General features: G+C 29.9%; 1 protein-coding gene and 1 non-coding gene across 2 annotated transcripts; both read right to left on the bottom strand.

Moving 5' to 3' along the window:
- Positions 1 to 3,135: 3,135 nt before the first annotated feature.
- Positions 3,136 to 4,227, bottom strand: LOC150036296 (uncharacterized). The gene is made up of 2 exons (XM_090314209.1): positions 4,089 to 4,227; positions 3,136 to 3,920 (listed from the first exon to the last, which is right to left on the bottom strand). Exon 2 carries the CDS (start codon positions 3,756 to 3,758, stop codon positions 3,369 to 3,371), a length of 390 nt encoding a protein of 129 aa, XP_090170335.1. The 5' UTR covers positions 3,759 to 3,920; positions 4,089 to 4,227; the 3' UTR covers positions 3,136 to 3,368.
- Positions 4,228 to 7,114: 2,887 nt separating this feature from the next.
- On the bottom strand, positions 7,115 to 7,186 carry TRNAK-UUU (transfer RNA lysine (anticodon UUU)). The gene has a single exon. It is a non-coding gene; the product is annotated as a tRNA-Lys (tRNA).
- Positions 7,187 to 21,010: the final 13,824 nt, after the last annotated feature.

The raw sequence follows: 21,010 nt of genomic DNA, 5'->3' as shown, positions 1-21,010 counted from the left end.
CCAAAGTATGCTTGATTCGAATGCCATTTCAAAACTACAATAAAGTAATCCAACCTATGAAAAGTTCAATAATAATAGTTACAAAACGCAAATTCCAGCAACTATGTAACAATTTCAAAAGAGTTTCAAGGCCTCAATACCTATCAAAACGTCCAAACATTGTTAAGTTTGCTGGACAGTAGCTCCAATCCCTTGAAATCTTTGAATTGAACATAAAAAAATTGAAAATAACTCAATTATTAGACCAATACTTCAATGGGTAATAAAGAACTATTAATACTAACCTCCAAACTTACCAAAACCTTGCCAAGATCGGTCTCAAACCTATTGGACAGCAACTCAACTCCTTTTAATACTTCAAAATCAATCTCATCATCAAACATTCAAACAAGTAAATCATTACAGAAGATGCTACATTATAGCCCAAATCACAAATTCATACCAATACATCCAAAACACTTACCCGAAGTGTTTGCTCAAATCGACGTCTCAACGACTGCAGGTGAAATGTTCGAATATGTGATGGCATAAGATATAACGTGGTGCTAAAACAAGACATGACAGTATAAAATACTCATATTCGTTACTAACAGATGCAACATCTGCGTAGGATTCTTTTTTTTTTTTTTTTTTTTTTGTTGAGGGGGGTGCTTACCTGAAAAGGAAAAATGAGAGACAATGGGGGCGATCCAGCGTGAACGTGGAGGCTGGGCGCAAGGCTGCACTCCAGCGTGAACGAAGGTTTGGCACGAGGCTGGGCGTCTGGGTGTCTATAAGGTGGAGGCTGGGCGTGGATTCGATCGAGGACTGACCGATGCGGCTGCGATCTAGCGTGAACAGAGGTCTGGTACGATGTTGGCCGTCTAGGTGTCTGTACGGTGGAGGATTGATCGGTGCGGCTGCAATCTAGCGTGAACGGATGCCTAGCGCAAGGCTGGGCGTCTGTACGTGGAGGCTGGGCACGGATCTGGTGGTGCTGTGAAGAGAGGGTTTCAGGGGGGGTTTGCGAGAGAGAAAACGAAGAAGAGGGGAAGGGGGGTTTACTAGGGTGTCTGGGGTTTTTTTACTAGGGGGAAGTTAATTATTTTTCATATTTTATTTGATAATTTTGGTAGGAGGGAAACCAAATTTGAGAGGAAAATGAAAATGGGAATGAGAGAGGGAAACAAAAGTAAAGATTAAAAAATATTATATTTTATATTTTACTTGACATGAAAAATATGTCAAGTAAGAACTTCTTATATTTGACACGAAAAACGTGTCAAGCAAAACCTTATATTACTTAACACGAAAAACATGTCAAGTAATGGTTCGCGTGAAAATATATGAAACATTCCGTCAATCTCTGCTTTTTTAACCCTTTTACTTGACATTTTCTTTTATAAAAGGTCATTACTTGACATTTTTCCAAAGAAACATTAAATAATTAAAAATTACAAGTGTCAAGTAATGTAGATTTTGTAGTAGTGATTGTTGGGGTTGAGAAGGTTATGCTTATATTTGGCTAGTACCTTTTGTTACATTTGTTTTCCTTAAAAATAAAGTAGGGTTAGACTTAGAGTCAACGTAAAAAATTAATCAATATGTTAATTGTAGCTTAAATATATTGCGAAATAAATATGTCAACATGATATCATCAATATGAATATAATATTAATAATGGCTAAATTATACAAAATACCCCTAATCTTTAGGGTATATGTTTCAACATTGCTTCTAAATTTTTAAATCTTTCTTTTTTCTAAATAGTGGTACATGTGGTGTAAGTGGTATGTTTCAATTTATATCCCTAAAACTCTAGAATATGTTTTAATTATACTCTTAGCATTTTAAGATTTTCATATTAACTCTAAACAACCAATCCGATCCAAGAGTTTGATTCGATTTGTTCGCACACGATATTGGACATGTCATTTTGATATTATAGAAAATATGCGTACCTTCTTCTCCTTCTCCTTCTCCTTCTCCTTCTCCTTCTCCTTCTTCTTCTATTTACTATGATGCAATTAATTTTATGGGAACTTGTGTGTATTTTAGATCCAGTTTGGCAGTCATTTACGTTTTTGTTTTTTGTTTTTGAAAATCAAGTTTCTAAACTCTACCTTCATCCCTAGATTTCTATGTTATGTGGTCTACTTACTATTAATATTTTCAAAAACCAAATCACTTTTTGAAAACTTAAAAAAGTAGTTTTTGATTTTTTTATTTTATTTTATTTTTTTTTTAAGATTTTGAACTAAAAATTCAAATGTTTATGCAAAGAAAGTGAAAACCATAGTAAGCAATTTGAGTGAAAATAAGCATAAAATTTTAAAAAAAGAAAAGTAAAAACACAATGATAATCAAAAGGGGCCTTAATAATTGAAAATGAAGTCATGAAATTAGTATGAGTAAGAAACGAGAGTATATAAATGAGTCAAGATACAAAGTGTACCTTTCTTTTCTATGACTCAATTATAGGAACTCTAAAGTTAAATTTATTTAACTTGGAGTAATTCTACGTTAAAATATATGAAATTACTCACACAATATCACTATCTATACATTTAAAATGCAAAGATAAAAGTTAGAAATAATGAAAGTTCTAACTGAGTTTGAGTCTTTTGTATAATAATATTAATGAATTTGAACGTAGTGAAAAGCATGAAATGCTTGTTTATTCAAATAAGAAATTTTTTTTTAATAATTTTTTATTATTTTGAATATTCTAACAAAGTAGGGTCTATCAATAATAAAAGTCTTTATAGATTTTATTATATTAGTAATTTTTTTAAAATATAGTTATATACGGGTTATTTTCAAATATAGTAAAATGAGTCTTATTTATAAATATAACAAAATATCATACAATCAATGCTATTAATTTATCATTGTCTATAGTAATCTGTCATTATCTATTAATACTTAAGTGTCAAATCATAGATGACCATGTACCTGACAAACTTTACTATTTTAAAATAAATATATTTTTATATTTTTTTCTTCTATGTAATTGAAGGAGATGCATGAACAACTGTTCAGATTTATTGTTCTAAAGAGTACATCTATATATATTTAAGATCGAAGATTGAATCTAAATTTAAAAAATAAAAATAAAGATAAAAAAAAAAAGATGAAAGCTTTAATTACATTAAGATGATCCTTCATGTGCCTTGCTCCTCAAATTAGCTACACACAATACATTCAAACATTTATTTCGCGAAGAAATAAACAGTAAAAAATTAACATAAAAAAAGAGAGGAAATCAAATCCAATTCCGCATAAGAAAAGGATCGATTAAAAAAAATCATGAGGAGAAAGGGAAAAATAATTTACACTAAATAAATTTTTTTAAGAAAAAAAAAAAACCCGAAATTAGTTTCGCATCTTCAGAATGAATCGATCTCTTCTGGAATGCTCTGCAGCGCCGGACTCCAAGTCGCGGCGGCTAGTTTCGCACGGAGAAATTGCTTCCGCCTCACAAGCGCCAACCGCTGTTCGACGGAGACCGACACCGGAGCAACTCTTCCTCCTCCTCCTCCTCCTCCGCCGCCGCCGCCCATAGCTTCGAGAACTTGAGCTAAATCTGTCTTCTTCACCACCATTTTTATCCGTACGACTCCGCCTTCTTCGCTCTGAGAAACAAAACCAGTTCCTTCTCTGCTTGCTATGGCAATGGCTTCCAATAGACTATTGGCTTTGGCATTTTTTCGGCACCGAGCTCTGAAAAGTCGCCGGAAAGCTCCGTTGGGTGACGCGGTCTGCTTCCCATCGATCATGTTGTTATCGGTTCAAATTGGGGGGAATTGGAATCGGAATCCGCGATGTATAAATAGAGAGAGGGGAACTAAGTAGTTATATATGAAGGTTTAGCGAATATTTAAATTGCACGGACGCGGCTGGAAAGCTGGATTTTGGTTCAAAACTGAAAATTCCTGATTCTAGTTAACGAGAAAGAATAAATTAAACATATATATATTCTGAAGAGAACGATAATAAATAATTAGTTTGCGGCAATTACAAAGAAAGTATTAGCTATTGGATATTTGATTAAATTTTATACCCAACAAATTTGAGGTATGAAAATTTGAATTCAAAGGGGTACATACCAAACACTGCAACACATCTTGGCGCACTTGATTGGATTATTAAATCATATTTGCCTTTTGGTAGATAATGGTTCAAAATTTCTTCGAGTCTAAGAATATTATCTTTGATCACTGAGGTAAATCTTCGGACCCGACCACAGTAAACAAAGCAATTTGAATTTCAAAAAAGATGATTAAAATCTTCAAAGTTATAAATTTAGGGATCAAGTTCAAAAACATGGTGGATTTTCCAATTATTGACAAAAATGAGGTACATAGAAAAGTAATTTTAAAAATACGTGGGAATGAAAAGTATTGACAAAAATAGGATAGTTTTAGTAGGAAGAAAAATCGTGTACGAGGTACACTATTAGCATTTAATCCCGTCAGCATCACGTCGGTTGAGTTGATTGACCAGTTGAAGAGAGACTCGTGGACGAGGTCCATGATTTTTTTCTTTTTTCTTTTTTTTAAAAAATAGATTGACTAATTATTTTTTTAATCAGGGATATACAACAATATTAATACTTTAGGACCAGGTCTACAAATTCCTTCATTATTAAACTTAATTATATATTTAATCTACAATGAAAATATAATTATTCTGCACTCATATTAAAAAAATGTCATGATACTAAAGAAGATTTACAATTAGTTCTTTAATTTGAAAATAAAAGTTTACATGAAATTTAAAGACGACCCCCTGGCCCTTACCCCACATGGGTTGTCTTCATGTGCCTCTAAATTAGCTTCATCCTGCTGTCGTTGTCATCTACGCTCTTCGATCAGTGTCAGCAACATTGAACCTACAAATTCATCCTGTTTGGGATTTCTCTTCCTCGATCTCTCGAACCTACAAATTGTTACTAGTCCTTAGTAATCCACCTATTTTCTTTTTCTTCATAATTGGTTGTTCTGAAAAATACCTTTGAGGTAGTTACAGAGATTGAAGAGTGAAAGAAGATGAGAGTAATAAGATATTAAAGAAGATAAATTGAAAAAAAAAAGGAGAAAAAAATAGATAAATGTTAGGTCATTGATTAAAGCAAAGGAAAGAGATATGGCAGAGTAAGGTAATGAGGCGTTGATAAATTAAGAGCATTTTTAACTCTTTGTTAATACATGTTTAAAGGGTATTAATGCAACTTTCAAAAGTTGAAAGTCATTTTTAAAACACCACTAAAAATTCCATCCATACAGTAGATGTACAAATGTTTTTTGTTTTTTCAAAACTTTTTTAGTTCAATGGTATTAATGCAACTTTTAAGGAGGCATTTGGAGCAAGGAATTGATTATTATACTCTTAGATTATTATAATTGAGTTTGATTATTATAGTTGGGTTTTTATAGTTTGTGTTTGGGTGTAGATTATTTTAGTTTGGGTTATAATAGTATGCGTAAGTGTGAACTATTTTAGTTTGAGAAGAAAATAGTAAGCACTGTAGCAAAAAATAAAAAAATGATAAATGTAAAATAGTAAAATCTGTAGCAAATAGTAAATATGATAGTAATTGGGATTTTGAAATAGTATTTACGGTAACAATAGGTGATTATTATAATCTTATTATAATATTTACCCCAAACGTCCCGTTTAAAATATTAGAGATATTTTTGTGTAAACAAAATACAAAGTTCATGGAATTTTCTATAATTTAATTTCTAATAACTTGTTTTCAATTAAAGAAAATAGATAGAGAGTAGAGGATACTAAGGATTAAATAACAAGGATTTAGTTCACAAATTTTGATGATTTGCATTCCATAGAAATGAGTTTGCATTACATAAAATAGATCAATCGGTTTAAATTTTGTTTGGTTCTTAAATTTAGGTTTATTCATTTTATCAAGAACATCCAAAATATATTCTAGTTGTTAACCTTTATAAATCGCATTAGTAAATGCTGTTATTTTTCCATAATTGTTTAAGAGATTGATTGTCTAAGCAAATTTGAATGTGTAGTACTATCCGAAGGTTCAATTTTTTTTTCTTTTTTTTACTTAAAAAAATAGAATAACTTAAAAGGTAAAGAGATTGAAAATGATAGAGTAAATGAATTAAAAATGAAAATTTTGTATATTATAAGAAGAAATTCAATATATTGATTTTTTTAATTCTCTACAATAACATATAGATGGAAGGAATTAGAATCTCTCACCTTTTGAGTATATATCTAAATTAGACGAGCTATGTCAAATTGTCTTGTAACTATTCGGTTAATGATAATAATTTAATAATAGTAATAAAAGAGAATAAGAAGTTGTAACTTGACATATAATTAGCATATCTTTGCTAACACGACATTAACTTATACAAATAATTTTGAGGTTTAAGGTTCAATCTCAATCTTCACATTGTCAAAAAGAATTAGCATATTTTCTATATAAATCCGAATATAATTTAATTGATTAAAACATACCTAAGCGGTTCAAATGTTCCTACCGAATTTTCTTTTGAATAAATGTAATAATGTAATAATAAAAATAAGATAAAATAAAATAAATGAGCCTACCTTCCACATGCAAATCCTACTTATGCGGATATTGAAATATAATTTATTGGCAACAAATGAATCTCAGAGGGGCATATTTGTAAAACATATTTTAATTGGCCCACAGTGATTGGTCAAGAACATTCTTGTTTTAAACTATATATAATATATTGCTTCTTGTAATGTTGGTAGTGGAAAAGAATTGGGGTGGCATTATTTTGGGGAGATTAAATTTGATCCTAAATAAAATATCAATTTTGACCCAAAATTTATAAGGTTGGTATGAAATAATTTAGATGGTCAAATGATTGGCTAGCTGTTCAAAGTTTTATTTATATTTATCGAAAAAAAGTCTATATACTTAATCATATAATTTAATTGACTTATGATTCAATCATTTTTATGATAAACTTGACTACTATGATCTAGAACAATTGATACTTAACTCAAATCATATAAGTAAGTTAAAAGTGAAGAAAAAATTAACATTTTTTTTAGATAGGTTAACTAATTTGATTATTTTAAAATTTTGGAAAGTTTAGAAAATAAGCAATAAATACGCCGTCTGTGGGGATCGAACCCACGACCACGTGGTTAAAAGCCACGCGCTCTACCACTGAGCTAAGACGGCTATGCTGATAGTGTCCGCTGATTAATATTTTATTCAAACATGTACTTGTGAGCTATATGAAAGAAAAATCCATGTACACCTTGCAACAATTTTGAATCTAATAAGGTTGTCAAAAATTCCTGTGAGTCAGGTCTCCACCTCGATTGAGACGGAGAATCTCTGGTCACCGAGTCTCCAGTCGGGGACGGGAACGATTAAATTTTTTATTTTTTTAATATATATATATATATATTAATTACAAATATTATATATAAATAAAATGGGGATAGGTCCCCATGAGGACAAGGATGGGGAGTCCCCCTCCCCCATCCCTGACCCCGTTGTCAACCCTAAACTCTAGATTATTTGCAGTAGAAAGATTGAACTTTGAATCATAAATGACCATTAGTTTTATGGATGTCATTATTGTACCCACGAGATTAAATATCACTATTGTACACATGAAATTAAGTATTTGTTTAAATTGACTTGAGAAAAATATTTTTTAAAAAATCATTTTTATTTTAATATTTTTCATAAAAACTGATTAAAATACATTTGAAAATTTATTTTGAGAAGTTGTTAAATACTCCAAACCCTTAAAAAATGACTTATTTTTTAAATTAAATATTTGAAGATGTATTCCAAACATTCCCTAAATTTTCTTGGACATATAATAGTTTCAAATAGAATCTCTTTAGAAAGAAGATACATGTCAACATTTTTAACAATATTTTCACCTTTTCATAGATTCATCAACAAAAGGAGTGAAAGAATATCGTTAATGAAAATGTAATAAAAACAATAAACATTTATAACTTGTTTAAAAATGAAAAGATATTTATTTATTAAGTTGAATATTTTTTAATGTTTAGAAACGTTTATTAACGTTGATATTTCCATCTCATAAAATATGAAACATTCACATTTTTTAACTGCGATATTTTAAATCTTAAATTGTACATTAAAATATATGGTTGATATTAATAAGATTTAAGATGTAATCTCCAACGCCATCATCTAGCTCTTGTTGGAGAATAATTAGTGGAACAAGGTCGTGAATGGTTCCATGGATATATAGTGTGACTAGCGAGGGCACATGATGTCTTGGAACTCCTTGCCATATTTTCTCTTTAGGAATACAATTTTTTGCTAGACTTTTGATCATCCCTTCATAAAATTAAATTTGATTAAATAACCGATTCGGTTTTTGTGGTGTGTAGTTTCAATTTATTATCTAAGTATAGTATTACTGATTTGGTTTTTGTGGTATGTTTAACCTTTAAAGTTTGGAGACCTATGTCAAAATGAGCATAAATCTATTTTTACTATCAAACTCAAAGTCAAAGGTTGAATTGATCTAAGTATCATTGGGCACTCTTAAAATTAAAGAATCAAATAAACACAAATCTCAAAATTCGTAGACTAACTTGTAATCTAAACTTACCAATTTAAGCATAAATCATCATGAAATTTTTATCTAACTATCCATGCTCGAACCAACCCTAACCCTAACCCCACACCTCAACGGTTCCAAAACATCAATTTTGATTTGGATTTGAAGAGTCCGTTGAAGGAGTAATGTAACATGCAACGGAAGAATTCAAAATCAATAAGCACTTAAACTACACTTAATTTGAGTTTTAAACATGCTACTCATGAGGTTTTCATAACAGGGTTTGAACAAGACAATACCTTTGTAGTTCTCTTCACGATTTCAGCAGAATCTCCATAAGTTTGAGCTGGATTCTTCAGATAGACCACCACCAAGATCTTCTCCACTATGCTCAATAAGAAATGTGTGGTGGAAATACTCTAAACAAGCTGAATTGAAGATGAACTTGAGAGAGAGTGTTAGGGATTTTAGTTTTGCAGCAACTTGGATAAAAATCTCAGAGATCTCTCTAAATTTCATGCATGAAACTTCATTATATAGACTCATTTCATGCATTAGAACATGACTGCATGTAGGGCAACTCCTACTTGGTATTCATTGAAGAACTCGTGGTAGAATTTGGTGATAAAACACCACAAGTGATGTTAGTAGATTTTTTCAATTTTTGGGAAAAATCCACTAACTCAAATCAATTTTAATGAAATTGATTTTTCTTTTTAAATAAAACTATTTTATTTAAAATTTAGTTTTATAATATTTCATTTAAAATTACTTTAAATAAAACTAATTTATTTAATTTAATATCTTTAATATTAAATTAATAAAACGTCAATATGATGCAAATTCATATAATCAATATTTAAATCATAATTTAAATATTAATTTATTCTCCAATCTCGTTTTAATTTCGACTAAATTAAACGTTTTTAATTGCATCGTATACAATTAATTGAAAACCCTAAAATTGAATTTGAACATTTCAAATTCATAACCCTAAATTTAAAATTCATCCAATCAATGCTCAATTTATTATTCCAATTTATGAGCTAGTTGAAAGAGTATAACAGCATGCAACGGAAGCAACAATGATCAATAAGCATTCTAATTCATTAATTTTGGCTGTAAATAAAGCATGCTCAAACAATAATAAGAGGGTTTCAAATCATACCTTTGTAGAACCTCTTAAAACTCGAATTTAGTTGCAAATCTTCTCCAATTCTTCTTGTGAACCACCTCAAAATCTTCCCTACTATTCTCTTGGAGCTTTAGATTGAGTTGTGAGACTCAAAATAAGTTTGAACGAAGGAAATTTGGAGAAGAACACCATTGATGAAACTTGAAAACCCCTTCTTCAACCTTACAAATTTCAACAAAACTTCAACAAGTTCTAAAAGTTTGCATGCCCGATTTCTGCTTCCATATTCTCTATTTATTGCAAGACATTCATGCAAAGAAGAAGGTTGCATGAGATGCAGCTCATGCTTGGTGAATTGAAGCAAGAACAAGTGGGAAATAGAGTGAGCTATTTGGTTAGATGTAGTGGAGAAAACCATCTTTTCTCAAATTTGTGTTTTCCAAACTTTTTTAATATCAAATTGAAAAATCAATCTTAATTTGAAAATTGAAAACTTTATTAATTTTACAAATTTAATTTTCTAATAAAATTAATAATAAATAATTAATTAAAAATTTTAATTAATTCTAATTAATTTAATATCAAATATTAAATTAATTTTACATAAATTTCACCTTCATGAATCCTATGCATGAATTTAATATTTAAATCACATTTAAATATTAATTAATTCTCCAATTCCGTTTAATTCTAATTTGAACATTTCAAATTAACTTATCACACTACTCTAAAGCTAATCCATTTATGAGCTAGTAGGGGAACCTCACAGACCTACAGATCATGGGCTCCAACGATCTGAGATTAATTGGCTAAACTCTTTATATCGAATTAATCCTCATTTGTTAACTAATGGGTCACTCCACTAAAGTCCATAGTTGCACTCCCCATACATTATGTCCACACGATTTAACCATAATTAGTAAGTTGACCCTTCACAGGTTGTTTGTAATAACGACTGGGTCAAATATATGTTTTACCCCCAAGATTACGTTTTGTTCCTTAAGTTCCTACCGATCCTCTAATGAACAATTGGTTTGTGATCCAGTCACTAAACCAGATCCCTTTCAGCCCATGAGAGAGTAGGGCCCTTGTTCAAAACCTAGATTCAATACTTAAGAGAACAACCTTTCTCCTATCCCTAAATTGGGTAGGCGTGAATTCCGTCTTGCACCCTATGTCCCCAACTATCTACCCGGTTTTACCCCTGAAATGGAAGGCTTATTGAGCCGGTGCTGTTGAGCCAACCCTCACCTATGTAAATCTAAGAATAATCCTGAATAAACAGGAGTTCATAGTTGACACAAGATTAAGATCGAGTTACCTAGGTATCTAAGTGAAATAGTCATTTTTATATAGTAAACAACGTTATAAAGTAAGAGTGACTTATTTCTTGGTCTAATCTTATGCAAACTCATTACATAGGACGCCCCCACTCCTCATGTCAATACATGAACGAATCTGGATCACTTCGTTTGTAGTATCTTTACAACTCTTTGTAACTACTACAGAGTAGGCCGCATCTAATAGTGTTACCAGAATAAGGTACCCAACCTTAATCATGTACTATAGACCGTTTTGGTTGTTTACTCGAACTTGATCCATCTCTATGTCTCTACATAAAGTTCAAGTATTCATATAATAGCCACGGATCTTAGTTTATTGGATTTAGGCTTTTATTATGCAATTTATAGAATCAATAATAAGTTTATTGATTATAGAATATATTTATCTTTTACAAACTGCGAGTTTTAGAACATAAAACCCAACACTAGTAGAGGGACCTACTGGACCTACAGATCATAAGCTCCAACGATTTGTAATCAATTGGTTAAACACTTTAAACCGAGTTAATTACTTTTCGTTAACCATCAAAACACACCACTATAGCTTGATAGTTGTACTCTCCTCACTATAGATGTATTTCTGTCCATGTTAATCATAATTAGTAAGTCGATCCTTCATAGGTTGTTCGTATTTACAGCTAGGTCAAAATTACCGTTTTACCCCTGTAAATACATCTTGTTTCTTAAGCTCCCATTGACCCTCCAATGAACAACTGATTCACAATACCATTTATTAATCATGTCTCTCTCTATCATGAGAGGGCGGACCCCAGATTGTTCAAGACCAGGATTCAGCACTTAAGAGAACAACATATCTGCTAACCCTAAAACGGGTATGAGTGAATTCCATCTTGTAGGGCTATCTCTCTAGCTATCTATCCAAAATGAAAGGCTTATTGAGCAGTGCTGTTGGACTACTCTCACCCATGCAGATCAAAGGACAATTTCGAATAAACAGGAGTTCATAGCTAGCTTAGGATTAAGATCGAGTTATCCTAGGTTACTTTAGTATGAAATAGTCAGTTTTAACAGTAAATGATCGTTATAAAAAAAAGTGACTATTTCGTGGTCCAGTCTTTACGCTAACTCATTGCATAGGATGTTCCCACTCACAGGTCTCTACATGAATGATCTGTGGATCACCTCATTTGTATTACCTATACAAAATGGATCGCATCCTATAGTGTTATCAGGATGAGATACAAAATCTCCTTCTTTTTGCCACTGAACTTCCCAATCAAATTATTTAGGCTATATACTATTAACTTGATTCTGTTTATGTCACTGCAAAGAGTTAAAGTATTCATACTATAGCCATGGATATGTTTATTGGATTTTCATAATAAAATGTAATATCAACAACTTTATCGAATAAAATACTCAATATTTTTATTGATAAATAGAAAGTTTAACACGAAATTTATGAAGTGCGAGTTCTAGGACATTCCCAACATCTATCCCTAACAATACTCATCAGTTGATTCATCTGTATATCCACCTTTTGAAATTGTCCAATCATATCTCCTAAAGCCATAGCCATCTTTTTCGATTGCCCCGCAGGAGGTGAAGTATGAATATGAATCCAAAATGAAGAATACCTAAATTCAAAGTTTGAGCAGTTGTGCGAGCCTCTTGGCTTGGCTAATAGTATCATGGCATCATCAAAGAACCACAACTCATTTTTTATACTCTCAAGATGATCCCCGAGACTCTTGAAACAACATATGAATGTGTTTCTACCAACATTATGAATGTTGATGGAAAAACTATCTACGAAATTCTAAATCTCACGAATCATGGTTTTGAAATTTTATGGAATAATAAGTTAGGGTGTTAGAATCTTACACACTAGTGTTGTCCGAAGAATCTAGTCAGCGTCGTAGATGTCAATATAATAAGGAATATCCATAATTTTTTCTTCTGCGACGGTCAGCTTCATGTTTTTGCCAACCAAATATGATTTTTCAACTTCCATTGTTATATGAGTTCAAACACCGATAGCCGCCTTCTACAGCCTTAGAGAGAGAACAACTTAGACGAGTACCCCAACTAGGGATGTTCATTGGCCAGCTGATGTCGATTTTAAGAGAAAACTGGCATCGAAAATCGACCAAAAAAGTGCATGAAATTTGATCATTGGTCGATCGGTTTTGTCTCTTTTTTTTTTTTTTCAAGCAAAGCCAAAGTGAATAAAAATGAAAGATGAATTGATGAAGCGTTATTGTTATGTTAACATAATTTACAAATTTTTTAAATTTAAATCAATCATTTTTTACGAAAAAAAGTTAAATCAATCATGTAGTGGGCTTGAAATTTATGTAACCTAAAAAAGAAAATAATAAATCAATACTAAGGCAATAGGCTTGAGCTTTGGTTGATAGTAGTGAGCTTACTTTTATACTTATTTTTTAGGAAAGAAAATTAAAACAATAATATTTATGTTGGTTGGTTTCTCAAAAAAAAAAAAAAAAAAAAAAAAAATTATATGAAAGGCGAAACCGACAAACCTCAATTTGATCGGTTTCGATCGATTGAATCGATTTTCGGTGTCTTTATATTCATCCCTAACCCTAAAGCTAGATTTTAGTCTTTGAGAAAATTAATTAACACAGAATTCATTCTTTTCTTTTCTTATTTATGCCATTAAGGGTTGATATTTATAGAGTGTTTTTAAGTTTGTTTTTTCCTTATTCATGCTTAATTAGCCGTTGGATTGAAGAAACCCAAAGGCAAGTGGTATTTCCTTTTCCGTATCCATTTTCTTTCCTTAAGTTGTCATTAGTGATTTTTTTCCTTTAATTTGTCGTTTATCCTAGCCCAACTCAATTGGGCCCAAAACCAAAAACTGAACCATTCAGAAGTCGAACCGGCTAAAAATCAAACCATTCATTTTGACCTTTATTGGATCTTGGGCCTTGGGGTTCGATTTCCGTAATTACTGAACCAATTGATATGGTTTGATTCATGATTCGACCCAAATCGAAGGAATTGTACACGTTTTATGCCAATTAAGTTAAATTCATATTAGTGATTTTAGATTAAATTACAAATTTAGTCCCATCAACGTAACATTGAGATTTATGTCTATTTCGTTTCTAAACTTTTGAAATTTTAAACTTAGTTACTAACTTTTGAATCTTTTAAAATTCACGAATCGATAAAAAGTTGGAAAATTTTAAACCTTTGACTTTTGTAAGGAGATAAGTTAGGTAATTGGTACATGTTTTGATCATCAGTTAAGTCATGCACATTAGTTTTATCTTAGTAAATTTTAAGGCTATATATTTATTTTTATATTTTTAAAATATAATAAGTAGAGGTATGGGAGATCTAAACCTACATTGAGTACACATAAATTAATGTTGGTTATTGTTCATTGAAATTTTGAATCTTTTAAAATCCAGGAATCTATAAAAGGTGAAAATTTTTAAACCTTTGACTTGGTAAGTTAGGTAATTGGTAAATGTTTTGATCATTAGTTGAGTCATACAATTAGTTTTATCTTATTAAAGTTTAAGGATATATATTTATTTTTATAGTTTTAAAGTATAACAAGTAGAGGTATGGGAGATTTAAACCTATCAAAATGAGTACATCTAAATTATCGTTGGACTATTGCTCACTTTAGCAAATTTGATATTCAACTTGACAAGATTACAATTTAAAATTAAAGTGGAAAAAAATATCTCTTAACTTAAGAACATTCTTTGGTTGAGAATTTCTTTGGAACAATACCTAGGTGCATCCCATCTTTTTGAAGCCTACCCCTAACAACTATAGAGGGAAAAAAAACCTAAAGCAATTAACCTAATTAGAAACTCAATGTTTTTATAAAATGCAAAGTCTACGTCATAAAATAATAAAAATTTCATCTAATTTTGATTATTTTTTTTACTCTAGGAACTAAATTGTTATAAAATTTAAAGTATAAATACTAATTTTTTTTAGACTAGAGTTTATAGACTAATAAATTGTTGTAAATTTGAAAGCTTAGGACTAATCGTTATAAAGCAAAATTTAGTTCATTATTACTTTCATGAAAGTTTAGGAACTAAAAATGTTTTTTAACCTAAAATTCATTAACCTAACACTTCATTGCTTTTAGAAGAGGTTTGGGGCAATGACTATTCTAAGACTATAATAACTATCTCTCAAAACCCCAATTAGCTACAGTCAACATTATTTTAAAACTCTCATTTACTACAGTATTTACTATTTGTTATAGTTTTTACGGTAGTATTTACTATTTTCTTCTCAAACTAAAATAGTTTACACCTCAAACACATGCTATTATAACTTAAACTAAAATAATCTACATCCGAAACACAAACTATTATAACCCAACTATAATAACTTATGATTATAATAATCAACTCCTTGTCCCAAATGTCCATTCAATGACAATCAATTCCAGTTATATATTGATACACTAAAAAACAGCCTTAAAAGTCTAAAATCTAAATTTCTCTTCTTTTTTTTTTTCCAATCAAAACCATTTTTTTCAATTTAATGACCCTAAAAATCCAAAAGTTTTCGTCTTTCTCTTCCAAAGTTGCACCTTTTTTTTATTTTCCTACATTTAATTACTGTTTTTTCAATCATGAATTCATGACATTAAAAACTCATATATTTTGAAAAATCTGAAAAACTCTATTTTTCGTACGAAAAACGCATGAATTTAGCTTTTATGATTGTTTCTCTCTCCTCTCTAAATTTTTTTTATTGCCATGTGTCATGAAATATCCATTTTATTGTAATGTCAAAAATATTATATATATATAAAGAATTTGCCACATAAAAATATAGTTGGACATCTAGGTAGAATACCCAAAGATATGTATTGTAATCTAAGATGCACTCAAGTATTTTTTTTCTTTTATTTATCCTTCAGTAATCTCGAGGATTAAAACGTTGGGAATTAGTTGTTGACCTATCTATAGCGGACAACAAACTGTAATACAAAGACTATATATCCATTCACAAATTTACATGTAGCAAACTCTTCTTTATTCTTTTGTTTTTTAAGTTACTTTTTGAGTTTTTTTCCTTTATTTTTTTTTGTCGGAAGGTTAAAGTTAGATGCAAAAAGACGAGTATAGTTCAAGATGCACCCAAATATTATCGTAAATTGGTTATTAAATTATAGAACCCATAAACCTTAGGATAAATTTTAATTATATAGTTGGAGAGTTTTTTCCCGTAATAATATGATGGAAACAAAATGATGCAATTGATAATGTTTAAAAATTAGAAAGCACATAAATGACCTCATTTACAAATTATAAAATTAATCACTTAATTGATTCGACAACTAACGTATAATAATTGACTACGTAGGTAAATGATTGTTGCTACATCTTTTGAGATAAAATAGATTATAGTATTCAAAATGAGTATAACTCAACTAGTATAGAACTTGTACCATTTTAATTTTCTCTACAATTGTAGATAATATCACATACATCTTCTAGTCAATTTAAATCATTAATTTTTTTGATAAGATTTTTTCAAAAAAAGATGAAACTTTTTCAAGCCTAAGATTATAATTTAAATTTATCAAATATTTAAAGATATTTCGGGTAATTTGATTTAAAATAAATTTATGAATTGCTAATATTAAAGGAAGAAAAGAAAAAGATTCGAACATTTGGTGCCCAAACGTTAAGTAAATAATGATTTGAAGTAGCATCAGGGGTCTGGTTTAACCTAAAGAGAACTTCTTTCTGCTCAATTAGAATGCTACTAATTGCGAGAAAGCTAGGCCTTTGGTGTTTGGGGAAAGATTGTGCCAACCTTTTTTTGGAAGAAAATATTTAAGTGCAGTTGAATTGCATTTATCTTTTGTGCCGTCTCTATTATATTCAATAAAAATTTGTTGGTTAAAAAATCTTAATGATCCCTAAATGAAAGTACAAATTAGTCTCTCAATTTTAATTTGTAACGATTTAGTCCGTGTACTTTTAGTTCTGTAACAATTTAATCTCTGTACTTTTAATTCTGTAACAATTTAGTCCATAAAATTTTGTATGTAACAATTTAGTTCTTGTACTTTTAAATTCATAATAATTTGGTCACGCCCTAGTGTGTCTCCATGGGGAGCACCTGTTTTATTTGTTAGGAAAAAGGATGGATCAATGCGTTTATGTATAGATTATCGGGAGTTAAATAAGTTGACAATAAAGAATAAATATCCACTCCCACGCATTAATGACCTATTTGACCAATTACAAGGAGCCTCAGTATTCTCCAAAATAGACTTACGATCTGGATATTATCAACTACGAATCAAGGAGTCGGATATACCTAAGACTGCTTTCCGAACAAGATATAGGCATTATGAATTCGTTGTGATGCCCTTTGGATTAACGAATGCCCAGCAACCTTCATGGACTTGATAAATAGAATTTTTAAGGACTATCTTGATAATTTCGTGATTGTAATTATAGATGATATTTTGATCTATTCCAAGTCTGAGGCAGAACATGAAAAACATCGTAGAGACATCCTTTCCATATTAAGTCTCTTCAGCCATTGCAATATAAAAGATTAATCAATCAAATAATAGATAGTAAATGGGTCAGTTTTTAACATAAACAAATTTATCAAAATTAGATGTCAATTTTTATTATTTTATGACGTAGACTTTGTATTTTATAAAAATATCTAGTCTCTAATTAGTTTATCGGTTTGTTTATGCAATAAATCTCATTAAATCTTAACACCAATTTCTATAAAAGGAACTAAATTGTTACAAATTTTAAAATGCAATAACTAAATTGTTACATAATAAAGTTCATAGATTAAATTATTACAAAATTGGAAGTTTAAGAACTAAATCGTTACAATCCAAAGTCCATTGACTAAATTGTTAATTTCTACGAAAGTTTAGGGATTAAAAGTGGTTTTTAATCAAAACTGTTATACGATATTTTTTTAAAAAAATATTAAAAAAAAAAAAATTGGTATATGAGAAGGGGGAATTATGGTTGCATTGCTTTTTTTTTTTTTTTTAATGGAAACTTCTTACATCACCGTTATTTTTTCTTTTTCTTTTTTTTTTTTTTAAGAAAAACATCTTAATTGCTAACCGTTTTTGGCAATCAGCTAAATAATCTTTATTTAAAAGGAGTGAGGAGATAGACCAATGTAGATTTATTAGACTGTCTCTTTCTCACTCGGCCCTTCCATTTCTCACTCGGCCCTTCCACTTCCTTTTAAAAGTGCTGTTAATCTACACCTCATCACAATTTCCAGCTACATTTTTTTTTTTTTTTGTGTATTTGGCTCTTTATAGTTTTAGTAAGTTTTAGAGAGATTTTTATTTTTGGAGTTTCGTGGGGTTTTATATTTTAACTTAAAGTTATACTTTATATTTTGTCATGACAAAATTGGTATAAGAATTTTACAAATGAGAGAAAAATGAGATTCTATATGGGAGAAAAAATATCTATACAAGTTGCTTTAAACTTGGTTATTCTCGAGCCCAATAAAATTTCAAATAAATTTATCCCGATACTAACGGTAGGAGTATTCTTAATTTTTTTTTTTTTTTTTTTTGCACGACTAGGAGTATTAATGTAATTTTTAAAAGTTCAAAGATATTTGAAAGGAGTATCAACGGTTTGTATTCATATAATGTCAGTAAGGATATTTTAGAAACTTTTTTAAAAGTTTAAGAATATTTTTGAAACAAACACTAGGATTTCATCCAAAAGTAACGATAATGGTATTTTTAAATGTCTATTTAAAGTTTAAGGATGTTTTTGAAGCTTTTGAGGGGTCAAGAATATTTTGACACAAATGAGAAAGTTTAGGGATATTTTGTATAATTTAGTCTTTTTTTTTATTATAAAAAAAAAAAAAAAAAAAAGATGTCAACTTTTGTTAACCAGAGACCAAAGTGCTGCCAAACGTAAATCTCAGGATTTAAATTATCGAGTTTAGAACCTAAAAAAAAACCAAAGTGCTTATGAACCAACATTTCAAGGGCCAAAAAGTAAATATGTGTCTTTCTAAAAAAAATTATCATAGAAATGAACATTTAAATTTAAATTAAGGAAAAGAAAACTTTATTATTAGTATTATATTCACATTTGTTAACATTTTCCCATTATCGTTGATATTTTTTTACCTATAATGAAAACATGGATTAATTTTTATGTCAACAATATCAATTCTTTTGATATACAAAAATACCCAACATGTTAATAACAATAAATTTAATTCCCATTTAACCGATACTAATTTCTCTTGTTCAAATAAACTTTAAAAATAATGGTTGTACGAGATTTTTGGAGAAATTTAATTCGTTAAAAATAATCTCTGTATGTATATTCATTTCTAAATTGTAAGTATGGTCTCTAATAATTTATCATTTGATGTTTTATCTTGAAAAGTAAATTTATCTTGAGAGCTTTGCAGCTTGTTCTCAATGTTAATTTGTCTTAAGGACCTTGCAGCTTGTTCCCAATCAAACGTGGATTTGTCTCCGAGGGTTTGTAGCTTTGTTTTCGATGTTGGATTTGTCTTAAAAACCTTACAACTTGTTTTTAATGTTGATTTGTCTCGAGAGTTTTGTAGCTTGTTCTCGAACGTGACTTTATCTCGAGGGCTTTGCAGCTTGTTCTGGGTGTTAAATGTATATGCTTGATTTGAGGAAGCATAGTATGTGAATGTTCTTGAAATTAAAGTTTTGAAAGAATATTTGTATCTCTAAAGAATTTCAGTCTTCAAGTGTGGTTTAGTCTCAGAGTCAGATAGTCTTCTGAAGGGAGAATTCTATCTAAGTTTTCTAAGTGTACAATTAATGAATCTTTTAAATGAAGGAGAACTTCTCTATTTATAAAGTTCTAAGTTGGGTTTTGCGGGCTTGGGTTTGGTTAGTCTATGGACTTGACCCTTAGGCCCAACCAATTTTTAATTGGGCATCAATTGGCTTTTTAGGTCAAATTAAACCTGTTTTGAGAGCTCAATTGGACTTAAGATCAAATATTAATATCAAACTAGACTAAATTATTATCTTCAATCTAACCGTGACGATGAAAACACGTGGAGATTTTTCTAACTTATGCTTCAATTTCAATTTATGACACATATTAATTTTTAATTAGTCCCAAATTTGATGATGTATAATTTCGTTATTAATTTAAAAAATGTCGTGATGATTTGTAATTGATCCAAATTTTTTACTCAACAAAAATATTTTTATTTCATCTAAAAGTTATAATTAAGAATTTCCATCCACAATAGTTTAGAAGATCAGTATATTTATCCATTTCTTAAACATAGAGATTCAAATTTCGACACACACATTTGTTGTACTAAGAAAAAACCCGATGTTTAGCCTTAACATTTTTAATATGATAATGTGTGTGTGTGTATATATATATATATATATATATATATAAACCCTAATCAAACCCTAATCAAATTGTAATTGCTTCCACGTATTGTGTTATACTTGTACTATATTGCAAAAATATAGTGATTGCCAAACTTACAAGCTACGTTTTTATTCCTTCCACCTTTCTACTTTATGTTTAAACTTCTCTCCCTCACCTCCTCTTTGTTAGTGTGTCATCGACCATTCCTAGTTCCCTCTTCAAAATTAAACATCTCTCTATCTCCTTTTTTTTCATGTTCTCACTTTCACATTGATCTTGTTTTCTCTCTCCTCCATTTTTTTCAAAAGGAAAATTATAAACTTGTTGCTTTCCTATGGAAATAGAGGCTTTTTCTTTTTCTTTTTCTTTTTTAGGCTGGAAAATAAACCATTGACCATTAAGAAGAACAAATTTATTGATGGAGAGACCAAATTTTTCGTTCCATGTAATTAAGATTATTGATTATTAGGGTAAGCAAAATTTCAAATTCATATGCAATTTTTAGAGGAAATCACATGGTGCCAGCTTTTCATTCAATAATTTTTCTCCTTTAAGAACGATTATATATGTTTTTTCATGTCCAAACGA

The sequence above is a fragment of the Benincasa hispida genome, chromosome 5 (assembly GCF_027475165.1).
Source record: "Benincasa hispida cultivar pf3 chromosome 5, pf3_genome.v1.1, whole genome shotgun sequence".
NCBI lineage: Eukaryota > Viridiplantae > Streptophyta > Magnoliopsida > Cucurbitales > Cucurbitaceae > Benincasa > Benincasa hispida.
Note: the sequence above shows the minus strand (reverse complement) of the source record. Positions and strands in the feature narration are given on the sequence as shown.

Bases quoted from the DNA above. Each gene is read 5' to 3' on its own strand.
- LOC150036296 (XM_090314209.1), bottom strand. From the start codon at position 3,758: ATGATCGATGGGAAGCAGACCGCGTCACCCAACGGAGCTTTCCGGCGA.